Here is a 14,540-nt window from a genome sequence, read left to right on the forward strand (position 1 = left end):
TACATGCAAAGTACATGCAGAATAAAGAATTAGGTCCCAATCTAATTTACATGAAAATGTTGGATACTCAAATATTTGACTACCATTTTCAAGAATGTGTTTCTGAAAATGCAAAAAAAATGACACAACTCAGCATTCAGAATTATGCCATTTAGGTAACTGAGACTCTTGCAAGGATTTGTAATTTTCATGAATTCCACACATATACGCTCCTGAGATTTCAGACTATTGCTCTCTGTTCTGCTTAATCAGACAGTAATAAGTATCGGCTTCTCTATAACGAAATTGTATCAGCTGACCTAATCTACGACCATTGAGCAGTGACAGCTGTATGGGACTCTCAAACTGTTTGAGAAATAAATGAGTTGCATACGCTCTATCCTTCTTAATTCACTTTAATGTGCTTTAGATGACGAGATTTAATTTAGCAATTTGACTCAATAAAACTTTACACTTGTAGGGTCAATGGCCTGAAAATTTAATTCCAGAGACTTAATTGCATTACTTTGTGTGTGCGGATCAATAAAATCAATTTGATTGAAGAACGGAAATGGTGCTTTTCTGCTTTTTGAAAAAACAATTCAACTGCACTTTACAGTATAGCAGCCTGATTCTCATCATTACATACGGTTATAGAACAAACCCGTGATGTACTTTTTTTCACTCGTATATTACGTGCAATAGCCTGTCTTTTTAGACACGCCAAAATGCTCGATTAAAAGCTGGTTTCGAGGTGAAAAACTGTGAAAACAAACAAAACAAACAAACAAACGAAAAACCTGAAAGCAAAGATAAAAAACCAACTAAGCAAAACAACAGCCCATCGTGGGCTTCGAGTCACACACGTTTGCTTACTTTCTCTGATTGAAAGAAAAAAGAATTATTCACACGACTGGAAGCATAGGGGCTCCTTGGTATTTGCTCTTTCTTATTAGTGAAAATGTTAACCAAATGATGCCACCATATGCATGGAGATCAAATTACTTTCACGAGGAGGCATATAAAGAGCTTCATCTGCCAAACTAAAGATGACAAATGATCCGATCATCTCTTCCTTTAGGACGGTCACAACGGACTTCCGTAAATATGGGCGTGTTTACCTTCTTCGCAATTCTCTCCTTTGTATCCCGAGTTGCAGGCGCAAGAGCCCATGATGCAAATCCCACGCCCCCCGCACTGAGGGTCAATGCACTGCGTAGTGGGCACATCGCACTCGGTGCCCTTCCAGCCGCTGAAACAGAGGCAGCGGCCTTTGGAGTACTGTCCGTTGCCGCTGCACAACACAGGACAGGCTGCTGTGAAATAAAACACGACAGAAGAGTCAACAGCCACATCTGCGGTCGGGGTCCTGAAAGACAAGCACGTCGCTGGGACAAGGCGTCGGCCCGTTTCCCCCTTTCTTCCCCGTCCTGGGAGTTTTCTGATTTACGCGTGTTTCTACAGCCTCTTTCTATTGGCTTAAGAAAAGGCTCTAACTCGCGTACCTCTTGAACAATCCGGACCTAAAAATCCTGGAAAACAATGGCAAGTTCCAGAAACACACTCTCCATTTCCATGGCAATTGCGGGGGCATTCCACCACAGACTCTGAAGAGGAGAGAGAGAAGGGATATTTACTGTGTAGCCCGCTTCCTGCAGAAGGTAAACTCTGTCACTTTGATCATTTTAGCTGCACATGAAGGAATGACGGATGGCTTGCTCCATAACCAAAAAAAAAACCAAAAAACAAAAAACAAAAAACAAAAAACAACCAGCCAAACAAAAAAAGGATTCATATATACTAGACTATTCAAACCAGCTTGACTAGTCAAGCAAAGCATCGCCATTTCAAATGCAGACGCTCTCAAGTGTTTTCAAGACGCACTGCCCTCCTCCAAGATCCTTCCAGAATAATATTCAGTGCTTCATGGTTTGCCAACGTATTCGTAAATAAACAATTTGAAAATATCTCTCACAGTGTACCTCAGGCTTTAATGCCCTAGGTATCGCTCCAAATCGGTGAAGACCATTTAGTTTCTGTTCAACACACTGTGCAGGCGATAGCCCGGAAAAAGATGCTTTGCAGACCGCTCTTACCTATGACGATGGTATTAAAAGACACCTGCTCCGTATTTTTCCCATCATTGTAAAAAGCCAGATGCCAGATTCCAGAATCCAAGTACTGGATAAAGCCAGCCTCGTGCAGACTGACGGATCTCGCCTGTCTCCCTGCTCTTTCGGGCTCAAGAAGGTTCCGCTGCTCTCTTGCAATCAATCTGCTGCCGTCCAGGAGCTCAACAAAGTCATACTGAGGGTGAGGACAAGTACAGCCGTTTAGTGGTCAGAACGATCTCGGTCGTAGCTGCTTCTCTCATTTCTGTTTTGTGTTCCAACCTTTCCCCTCTGCTCTAATAAATACAACGTCAGAAAAAGGTTCCTGATGGCACAGGTCTCCTACACGTAGCATTTACAGGGATCCTAAGAACCACGCACTGCACTGCACACTGTTGTCACATGTAAACTTCACAAATCATTTCCCCCTTACTGGGCAATCGGTTTCCGGAGTTATCGGACTCTCCCAACGGATAAAAAGTTTGATGAGCTCAGGCGGTGTGCAAATACAGCCATAAACCTGTAACATTTCAAACCCAGCAGCCTTATTTTGGACCGCTAGGTAACCTCTTACCGTCTTCTCCTATTTAATACCCGTATGGTAACGACTGCTATTGGATACGTACTCTGTGCCGGGATTACATTTACTCCGTGTAGCGACCCTTCTGGTAGGAAGGCACTGATACTTACACTGTAAGGATGGAGAAAACCAAACCTCGAGGAGCTCCAGCAAGATCAGGTACTTGGTAAGCGGGAGAGTTGGTCTGTGAGAAAGCTCAGACCTTTGCCACCACAGCACCATACTCCTCTGTGCGACCCTGGTGTATCCATCCCGGGTACCATGGAGAAACCCGTGGGTTTGTACCTTGTTATGGCTAAATTAAAAACGTGCATCAAGACGCCTTTGTATCTCTGACTGAAAGTCTAAAAAATTGAACAGTGGAGGGGTGCTGAAGGGACGGAATAACAGTAAGTATGCCCAGCTACTATTCTGAAATCAATCATCAGTCAGCTTGATTTCTGGTTTAGTAAGATTAATCGTGAACGCTGGGTGGCTAGAAGAGTTCAACCGGAGAATTTAAAGCTAAAGAAAAATACGGAATGTGATCGGTAATAGTAACCAGAGATAATGCGATGAATTTGGGAGACACGGCACAGACTTCCCAATATAGTTTTAATAAACCCATTAGATAAGAGTTTCGTAAAAGTACAGTGATTCACTTTCTACGGACTCCTATCCAGTTTCCTTTTATTCCCGAGGCCTGCATTTATGGTGACAGAGACACTACGGGACAATATGTATCATTTACGGTACCATCATTACGGTACCATGCATACGTATATATATGAATCATCAATATTCTACCTTCAGATAGATTTCTTATCTGGAATTTCATCAGCGGTCTATTTAAAGAAAAGTTTATTATACGAATCCCTTAAAAACTGGAGGAAAATCACCTACTGGGATTCTGAGATTCATGATCGAATGTGCTGCCCCCGTACTTATCGCAAACCTCTAATGTTACTATTGGATGGAATTCAGAATATCTAGTTCCGTCTCCAACATATTATATTTTTTATTTAAATATAAAAGCCTATTCTGTTATTTTTGTGCGTGTAGTAAAACTACCTCATGACGTCATGCAGCTGTGAGAAATACACAAAAAAGCTGTCACTCAGCATTCGGTAACTTTTTTCATTTATATCTTATCAGGATGAAAATGATAACCGGTTGTGGATATTTGACCCGCAAAATTTTCATCTGGAACTGTATTTCAAAATTATCAGAGGCAAAATAATTCAGCACTTCTGAAAGGTGCCTATGCCTCAAATAAGCCACTTCCCCGTCGGATTTAAGTATTTATATCAGCATGGCAAAGAGGCAGGGGGAAAGTTTCTTTTAATGGCTCCTTGGCACGTAAACATTTTTGTCCTCTAACACTCAACACAGTATGTGCAAACATTGAAAGGGAGGACGTTTTGGGTTTTAACTGGCCTCTCAAGCTCACCCTGGGAATCACCACCTTTATTGTAGAGATCGTCGTTTGTATCACATCGGGAACAGTAACACAGGGCTGGGGTGGTGGTCACTGGGATGCAGAGTAGTCGGCCACCCCTTCCCACACGCCTTTGTGGGGCTTATTCAAATACCTAAAGACAAGTCCCCTGCTTCACATAAGCCCATGTCTACAAAAAGTAAACAAATTAATGGAACAGAAATGTTTAATAACCTTTGTTCTCAGGGGGTAAAGTACAAAGCAATCACTTAAGGACAAACTGTTTTTACTTCGTAATACCTATTCCTGGCTTTACCTATCATAATACCTATTCATAAGATGGAGATGTGGATTTTTTTTTGGGGGTAAGTCTTCGGGTCTTGTGTTATTCGGGGATAAAATTCAGTCTCACCACTTTGGGGAAGCAATCACGAGACAAAGGTCAGACTTTGATAAAGGTATCCTGGTAGTTCATTTATGAGCAGTTAGACTGTCCATATGCTTAACTCAAGTCAGTTATTAAGAGGATGAGGGGCACCTGGGTGGCTCAGTCAGTTAAGAGCCCGACTCTTGGTTTCGGCTCAGGTCACGATCTCACGGTTCATGAGATCGAGCCCGGCATCGGGCTCCACGCTGACATTGTGGAGCCTGCTTGGGATTATCTCTCTCTGCCCCACCTCTTCTCACTCTGTCTCTCTCTCAAAATAAATAAATAAACTTAAAAAAATTTAAAAGGATGAGAATCTATGAATCTCAGAATCTATGAATACTTAATTGTATTTTTTAATCAACTATTTGGTGGGAGCATCGAGCTTGCTGTAAATCTTTGGCACACAGGAGGAAGAGATTTTAGACATCATCTGATTCAACTGCTTCTGGACAGATACTGGCACAGAGAAGTGATTTGCTCAAGGTCACAAGGTCAAAGAGTCACAGGGGTGTGTGCTTACAAAACTCAAGTTTCCAGCTACCATTCTGAAACAGGCTTCACGCACATGCACTTAAATGATACACTACACTGTTAACTGTACAGCGTTAAATTGCTTCCTTAGGCTTCTAACTGTCCAGGAGAATAAACTGGGCATCAGGGAGAAGAAAGTCAATTGATTCCTTGGCAACAATCAAACGGACAGTTTTATAAAGGGTCACAAAGACTTTCAAAACTCAAGTTGACTATTCCGAATGGCCGGCCAATTTTAATTATTTCAGGTTGATTTATTTAACGTTCCCCAGAAACAGAGAAATGTTCAGTTTGGGTTGCTTTATAGCATATTTCATGTTTAAACACTGAACTCAGAAACAGTTGTTTGCTCTGCTGATCTTGAATAAACCAGAGGAAAGAACTCTAATAACCGTGGAGCTTAAGAAAATGCGTAATCTAGTTAAACACATATATTGTGGCCGGAAGGAAAAGTGGGTATGATGTATATTGTATTTAAATACCAGAAGAATGGGAAAACCTGAAACTGCACCTTTTGTTTCTCTAATCTTACATGGTATACATAAGCAGGAAAGAGTCAACCCTGAATCTTTAAATAAATCTGTAAAGCACACGACAATTTTCTTTGGAAATTATTTTCTGGAGTTTACGGGTTACACACTCACTGTTGTGTTTAGCTTTAGAGGTATATTTCTTCAGTTATAAAAAAGTGATTGAATCATGTATATGGTTCCAAGGAAAAAAATATTTTTTCCTATATCACTGGGCTATTGATATAAATGCAATCTCTCTGCCATAACTAACGTTACAGACACCCACTCTGTTTAAGAAGATCTGGTTATTGCTTTCCAGCCACTATCACTTACAGCAGGCACTGGAGTGAATTATAATTATAATAAAAAATTTAAATGGGTTGGGGCGCCTGGGTGGCTCAGTCGGTTAAGCGACCGACTTCGGCTCAGGTCATGATCTCACGGTTCCTGAGTTCGAGCCCCACGTCGGGCTCTGTGCTGACAGCTCAGAGCCTGGAGCTTCCTTCAGGTTCTGTGTCTCCCTCTCTCTCTGCCCCTTCCCTGTTCGCACTCTCTCTCTCTCTCTCTCAAAAATAAATAAAGATTAAAAAAATTTAAAGAGGACACTAGAACACACTGAGAAGTATTCAATGTGCAAGGATTAAAGGCATTTATTTTAGGGGCGCCTGGGTGGCTTAGTCGGTTGAGCATCTGACTTCAGCTCAGGTCATGATCTCACGGTTCATGAGTTCGAGCCCCGCATCAGACTCTGTGCTGACAGCTCAGAGCCTGGAGCCTGCTTCTGATTCTGTGTCTCCCTCTCACTCTGCCTCTCCCCCACTCATGCTCTGTCTCTCTCTCAAGAATAAATACAACATTAAAAAAATTTTTTAAGTCTATTTTAGTAATATAGACACGAAAACCATGATCAGAAAAATGATATACCAAAGCATGATATTCAAAAATTTCACAGCTATATAATTTATATATGTATATGAAACTTTCCCTGATCCACAACGACATAAGAGAAAGCATGGTTCAAAGTTTCTGACTCATCTTTCTTTTTTTAAATCTTTATAGATTATTTTATCAAAAACATTAAAAAAATGTTTATTTATTTTTGAGAGAGAGGGTGCACGTGAACGGGAGAGGGGGAGAGAGAGAGGGGATAGAGAACCCCAGGCAGGCTCAGCACTGACAGCAGAGAGTCTGATGTGGGGCTCGAACCCACGAACTGTGAGGTCATGACCTGAGCTGAAACCAAGAGTTGGACCCTTAACCGACTGAGCCACCCAGGCTCTCACTTACTCATCTTTCTTTAAAGACATGATTCTTTTATTAGTATTTGATCAATTTTTCTTTACAATTCCTAGGGTATCGAAAAAGCATGTCTCACAGAATTACATACTATAAAGCAGACATGAAAACCCTCCAGTCCTCAGTTTATAAATCAAATGAAAATCTGCATGCAGTTCTATGGGTAAATAAACTGATTATCAAGTGTGAAACTTTTAGGCTCACCCAACCGTCAATATTAATTAACCATCTATCACGTTTTTGGACTGACGTACTAGTTGATGGTGGGAAACGTCTGAGCTCCAAATTTACGGTGGGTAATTTAAATAATTTCTCTTGGACATAATGGGACCTCTTTTAAACCACAATTTCCAAATTACATACCCTGACCCAGGATCAGATTATGAAAAAGTCTGTAGAGTTATTGCTAGCAGCTGTCTCTACCTGTAAGGTAATTTTCATGCAACCAAACTGCCTCTAAAGTTGTTCAATCGACGTATGGTTGAAGAATATACGAATTGTTTCGAGTGCCCCACTAAGGTGATCACCCTTGGTTATCTGTGAAAGCTGTTTCTCCTCTTTATTTGAGGAATCGTGGCTTGAGTCGACCAAGTTCACTCATCATATTTATGTTTTTGTTTCCATAATTTCTTTACTAACAGTAAGGCTGGCATTAAGCAGAAAAAATACAATATATTTCCAACAGCGTGAATGCAACGTTTGAGATGAAAATACTATGCATCTATTACATGAAAGGAGTAAGACTGTCTGAAATTCCCACAGAATCTTCGTAAAACACTTGGAAAATCCATGAGGTTTTCCTAGGTGCTCAGATGATGTTCAATATTTTCATTTGGCTACTCATAAATTTTAGTACATTTCAGTTGGTCCATAATGATTAACACAAGTCAGGAAGAAAATGCTGTTTTTCCTACTTATTCGAAAACCTCACGATAAGTGTAACCTACGTTCAAAATTCTTTTCACCGTAAACGATCAATACGAAAGAGGTCCGACAGTTAAACAACTGAACTCAAGAAACAGAATAACGTTAAAAATGCAAACTAGCAGCTTCCATTTTATTGACAACAAAGCCCACTTTTACCTGAGTATGGGAAGGTGGTAAGCCTTTTCGGCCATATACTCCAATCAATGCATCCTTCTGAAGAGAGATATTGAATTTCAGAAACTGTGGCTGATCAATAAAGAGCTGTGATCTCCAGAAAATCCCAGGAGGAACCTCTTGAATTGCCCTTCGGCCAATATCAAGTTCTCCAGAATCTATGGTGTTATTTTCTTGTGTAAATCCACCTAATTTTCCTGCATGGAAGAGATCCATGGAAAAACAACGAAAAATTAAAAAACAACAACGGACCCCCCACCCCCCACCAAAAAAACCCTCCAACGACAAAACAGCTTTCCTTTCAAAAAGTTCTTTTCAATAAATGCTGAGGCATTTTATCTTCTGATAAATGAAATGCTCTAACATACTTTTCACTTTAAAAGCTTTTTTGTTAGCTACTGCTGTTCAATGAATTCTGATTTAGCATATTCTTAAAGAAATATTTAAGGGGCGCCTGGGTGGCTCAGTAGGTTAAGCGTCCGACTTCAGCTCAGGTCATGATCTCACGGTGCGTGGGTTCAAGCCCGGCGCCGGGCTCTGTGCTGACAGCTCAGAGCCTGGAGCCCGTTTCAGATTCTGTGTCTCCCTCTCTCTCTGCCCCTCCCCTGTTCACGCTCTGTCTTTGTCTCAAAAATAAATAAACATTAAAAAAAAAGAAATACTGAAGTCAAAATCCTTTGCCTCCCCCTCCCCCAAGGTATGTCTACTGTTGAAACTCTTTTTGCACCTATTGTCTTTCCTGATCACTTGAAACATGATTATCTTACAAATATATGTCTTGTTATTTCTTGGGAGAGATTAAGTCTGTTACTAACCAGTCCTTCTAAACGTACCATAGCACTGCAAGTGTAAATTAAGGCAGAATGGATTATGGAGATTTCCAAATCAATCCTTAAGCAAACAACAAAACCAATCAATGGCACTGATTCAGGTAGTTCCCTCTGAACCAAACAGAATGAATAAAGATTCAGATGCTGGAAGGGAGGCAGAGATGGGGTAGGGGATTACGTGGTGGAGGGAGGGAGGAGTAGGTTTTAATTCTCACAAAGATACTGGAGAAGGCTGCCGCAAGCTTGCTTTCTTTTTTTTTTTTTCAACTTTTTTATTTTTATTTTTGGGACAGAGAGAGACAGAGCATGAACGGGGGAGGGGCAGAGAGAGAGGGAGACACAGAATCGGAAACAGGCTCCCGGCTCCGAGCCATCAGCCCAGAGCCCGACGCGGGGCTCGAACTCAAGGACTGCGAGATCGTGACCTGGCTGAAGTCGGACGCCCAACCGACTGCGCCACCCAGGTGCCCCAAGCTTGCTTTCTTTTGACCCTCATCTCAAATTCATTTGCAGCCTCACCAGCCATACTTGAATTGCCCCTATCAATGACCCTCAACCTGTAGGAATAAAAACTCTCTGCTCCCTGAGTCTCCGCCGCCTCCTGGTTTTAGGACACAGATCCAAGACTCAGATTTTTTGGTATGGTTTTCCCCTCCTTCCCTCTTTGCTAACATTCTTTCTCAGTTATCCTGAAAGGAAGATAGAGCAGGTTTTACAAATTTACCTTAAAGAGAAACAAAACCACATTGTCTCTTATTCAAAAAAGGTCCGTGAAGGCTAAGGAACAGAATGAAACTGGAAAATTATCCTTCCTCTATTAATTCAAACTTTTCAAAGTGACAAAGTTGGCTTCCTATAATTTTTTTCTCTTAAAAAATATTATTCTGAATATGAATTCAGGTATTACATAATGTCTATTACATAGTAGCCTCCAGAGAAGTTGGCCATTCAGAATTTAGAGGGTTTGATTTCAAATTACAGTGTTGTGAACTATCTTACTCTAATGACAGGAGGAGTGAGTCTTCTCTCTATGAGAAGTTATCAGCTTAACGCTGAGACCAGTTTTGAGCATTTACTAAGGGACATAGAATTGTAGGCAATAGAAACAAATATCAACCAAAGAGTAGAATTGTAGAGATTACTTACTTATCTACTCGGGCTTCCATGGCTTCTGCCATCAAGCAACTAATTACGTGTTTGGGAGGACAACCCCTTCAACCTGGTGAATTAAATGACAATCTAAAGCCACATATGGTTAAGGGTCAGAGGGAGGTGATATCAATCGTAGGCTGGTGGCTGAGAGATTTCACAGAAGGGTTCAAAGTTCTGAGGTAAACTCTGAAGGACAGGGAGGATAAGGTTTTTGAGTTGGAGTCAACATTACAATTAAAAATATGAAAGTGAAACTGGACATATGTTATAGTGATGGTGAGCAGAGATATCCGTGTGGCTAGGAAAGGAGTTAAGAAGACTGGCTTTGGATTCAGTTGAACTGGGTTTGAATCCTGACTCTGTCAGTAACTGGTTCTGTGATCGTCAAGAAGAGATTAAATCTCTAGTTCTAAACTTCAGCTGTAAAACGGGAATGGTAATAATGCAATCACAGAGCTCATGTATATGAAGCATTTGGCTCTCAGTGTGCATTGAATGAATGAAAGACAGTAACGGGTTTGTCACGAGAGTAATGGAAGGTAGGGCTACAAAGGGAGGATGAGATCAGTTTCTGGAAGGCCCTGAATGCCAGCTTAAAGAGTCTGGTCCCTAACATGAACAGACAGTTCTCCAAGAAGACATCCAGATGGCCAACAGACACATGAAAAGATGCTCAACGCTGCTCACCATCAGGGAAATGCAAATCAAAACTATGATGAAATACCACCTTACACCTGTCAGAATGGCTAAAATCAACAACACAAGAAACAACAGATGTTAGTGAGGATGTGGAGACAAAGAAACCCTCTTGCACTGTTGGTGGGAATGCAAACTGGTGCAGCCACTTTGGAAAACCGTATGGAGGTTCCTCACGAAGTTAAAAATAGAACTACCCTACGATCCATCAATCACACTACCCACAGAACATAAAACAATAGATTTACCCAAAGAATATAAAAGCAGCAATTCAAAGGGATACATGCACCCCTACGTTCACAGCATTATTTATAATAGTCAAGATACGGAAGCGGTCCAAGTATCTACCGATTGGTGCAGGGGTAAAGAAGATACCGTATGTGTGTGTGTGTGTATCTATATATCTATATCTATATCTATATCTATATCTATTACAATGGAATATTACTCAGCCGTAAAAAGAATGAAACCATGCCATTTGCAACAAAGTGGATGGAGCTAGAGAGTATAATGCTAAGCAGAATAAGTCAGTCAGAGGAAGACAAATACTGTGTAATTTCACTCGTATGTGGAATTTAAGCAACAAAACAGATGAGCAAAGGGTAAAAAAGAGAGGGAGAGGCAAACCAAGATACAGATTCCTAACTATAGAGAACACACTGATGGTTACTAGAAGGGAGGTGGGTAGGGGCACGGGGGAAGTAGGTGATGGGGTTAATCCCCATCACTTGTGATAAATATTGGGTATTGTACAAAAGGGTCAAATCACTATCGTGTACACCTGAAACTAATATAACACTGTATGTTAACTAACTAGAATTTATTTTTTAAATTATTATTATTTTTAATATATAACTTATTGTCAAGTTGGCTAACATACAGTGCATACAATGTGCTCTTGATTTTGGGGGTAGATTCCTGTGATTCATCGCTTACATAGAACACCCAGTGCTCATCCCAACAAGTGCCCTCCTCAATGTCCATCACCCATTTTCCCCTCCCGCCATGAAACTTCAGTTTGTTCTCTGTATGTAAGAGTCTCTTATGCTCCCTCCCTCTCTGTTTGTAACTATTTTTTTCCCCTTCCCTTCCCTTATGGTCTTCTGTTAAGTTTCTCGAGTTCCTCATATGAGGGAACACATATGATGTCCGTCTCTCTCTGACTGACTTATTTCACTTAGCATAATACCCTCCAGTTCCATCCACATTGCTGCAAATGGCCAGATTTCATTCTTTCTCATTGCCAAGTAGTATTCCATTGGATATATAAACCCCATCTTCTTTATCCATTCGTCAGTTGATGGACATTTAGGCCCTTTCCATAATTTGGCTATTGTTGAAAGTGCTGCTATAAACGTTGGGGTACAAGTGCCCCTAAACATCAGCACTCCTGTATCCCTTGGGTCAATTCCTAGCAGTGCTATTGTTGGGTCGTAGGGTAGTTCTATTTTTATTATTTGAGGAACCTCCACACTGTTTTCGAGAGCGGCTGCACCAGTTTGCATTCCCACCAGCAGTGCAAGAGGGCTCCATTTCTCCACAACCTCGCCAGCATCTGTTTCCTGGTTAACTAACTGGAAATTGAAATAAAAACTCTAAAAAAACAGATACTTGAAGTAGCCTTAATATGGGTAATTTGTATTTCCATGCCATAAAAGCACTTACTTTTCCTATGTTGTATGTATGTGTGTACGTATGTGTGTGTGTGTGTGTGTGTGTGTGTTTATAATAAGGGGAAACAGAATTCTAGATTACTAAGGAATGTGTTTTGTGATCACAGATGAGTATGACAGATATCCAAGTTATGCCCATCGGGGTCTAGAGAAATTCACAATAAATTCACACTTAGAGATAAATGTCAAGTTTGAGTTGATTACTAGTAAATGCTGTGACTATCTTCTAGTTGGCTGATCACATCCTACTCAATGACACATGTACCATCATTTGCAAAGGACACCTATAGCTAAAGGGAGACCACTGGCTAAAAGGTTCTGATTGGGCTAAAGCTGACGCGAAGTCACGTTCAAGGACGCGAAAGTGCATACAGTAGTCCCCTTTATCCCTGGTTTCACCTTCCACTGTTTCAGGTACCTGCGGCCATCAAGTGTGGTCTGAAGGCAGATGATCGTCCTCCCTACTTATCTTCAGAGGGTAAACAGCCTAAGGCTATGTCACACAATGCCTACATCACTCACCCCATTCATCCCATCACGTAGGCCTGTTATCATCCCACGTTATCACAAAGAGAAGGGTGGGTCCAGGGCAATAAGATATTTTGAGACAGAGACCACATTCACAGAACTTTTATTGCAGTATATTGTAGTAGTAATTGTTCTATTTTATGGTTAGTTATTCTTGTTAATCTCTTACTGGGCCTAATTTATAAATTTAACTTCATCAGAGATATGTACGTATAGGAAAAAATACCGTATAAAGAAGGTTCTGTACTATCTGTGTTGTCGGGCATCCACTGGGGGTCCTGGAACACATATTCTGCAGGTAAGGGTGGGGAGTGACCACTGTAGTGGGACCATAGTGGGAAGCCTGGACTTGGGAGACACGTTAGGATACAGCTGCGGTAACCTAGGCGTGACGCGGGAGAGGGCTGTATGAACAGCTTAACAAGTCATTACTTACAATCCCACTTCTCTTTTTTCCCCCAATGCCCATAACCATGGCAGTTGTTAACACTTCAGCTACCAGATCTATTTTTCTTTAATTTAGTAATATAATACGCTCTAGGGAATAAAACCCCAAAATTGGGTTATAGTAATCCTCGCTAATTTCTTATGTATCGACTCAGAGTATAAACCACATCATTCACTGAAATACTAAATATTTATTTTATGATAGTAATATGTATTCATTTTTAGCAAAATTAGAACATATAGCTAAACACAAAGACAAAAGAATAGAATCCTACCACTATGGTAATCCTACTATGATTCAAGATTATGTTTGCTTCCTTTAAACCAAGACCTCTTTATTCACAGAAATTTTTCAATACTGGAAACACCTACATATGGGACAAATTAGCTTTTTAAAAATTTTTAATGTTTATTTATTTTTGAGAGACAGAGTGTGAGTGGAGGAGGGGGAAAGAGAAGGAGACAGAGAATCCGAAGCAGGCTTCAGGCTCTGAGCCGTCAAGCTCTACACGGGGCTCGAACCTATGAATCGTGAGATCGTGACCTGAGCCGAAGCTGGACGCTTATCTGACTGAGCCACCCAGGTGCCCCTATGTCATAAATTAGCTTTTAATGAAAAGATGAAGGAGGGCGGAGAGAGAAAAGGAATTTTTACTGAGGGCCCATGATCTGTCAGGCAGTTTCACCCATACTATCTATTTGGACACAACAAAAAAAACAAAAAAAACACTACTCCCTGAAGTCAGTATTATTTTGAGATGAAGAAACTAAGTCTCAAAGAAGTGAATTACCTGCCCAAAGTGAGTGGTAAAGACTCACACTGAGGAGTGCAGAATTCCAAAACTATGTGTTTTACACAGTCAGCAGTGAAATCTTTGCTTTTTTATTAAAAAAATATTATTTTAAATTACGAAGTTTTGGATCTATTTCATATAAAATCAGGTGTGGTAACCCACTGAACCACGCTAGAGAATCTGCTTAGCTTTCAATTTTAGGATATAAAGTTATAGGCTTTTTTGAATACTTATTTTTATTGGGAAGAAATGACCAGTTCTTATTACATAAAAACTGCCATAGATACCCTTAAAATTTTTTTTTTAATGTTTATTTATTTTTGAGAGAGAGAAAGAGAGGCAGAGAGAGAGGGAGACACAGAATCTGAAGCAGGCTGCAGGCTCTGAGCTGTCAACCCCTGATGCAGGGCTCGAACTCATGAACCATGAGATCATGACCTGAGCCAAAGTCAGACACTCGACC

At 40.7% G+C, this 14,540-nt stretch overlaps 1 protein-coding gene across 1 annotated transcript in view; it reads right to left on the bottom strand.

Moving 5' to 3' along the window:
- The window catches only part of TENM3 (teneurin transmembrane protein 3), a 294,059-nt gene that overhangs the window by 111,091 nt on the left and 168,428 nt on the right, over positions 1-14,540 (bottom strand). The window contains exons 5-8 of the mRNA XM_049631792.1: positions 7,940-8,154; positions 2,076-2,286; positions 1,485-1,586; positions 1,101-1,295 (exon numbers count right to left, since the gene is read on the bottom strand). Coding sequence (XP_049487749.1) covers positions 1,101-1,295; positions 1,485-1,586; positions 2,076-2,286; positions 7,940-8,154 — 723 coding nt within the window. The remainder of the gene's footprint in view (positions 1-1,100; positions 1,296-1,484; positions 1,587-2,075; positions 2,287-7,939; positions 8,155-14,540) is intronic.

The sequence above is a fragment of the Panthera uncia genome, chromosome B1, assembly GCF_023721935.1.
Source record: "Panthera uncia isolate 11264 chromosome B1, Puncia_PCG_1.0, whole genome shotgun sequence".
NCBI classification, from domain to species: domain Eukaryota; kingdom Metazoa; phylum Chordata; class Mammalia; order Carnivora; family Felidae; genus Panthera; species Panthera uncia.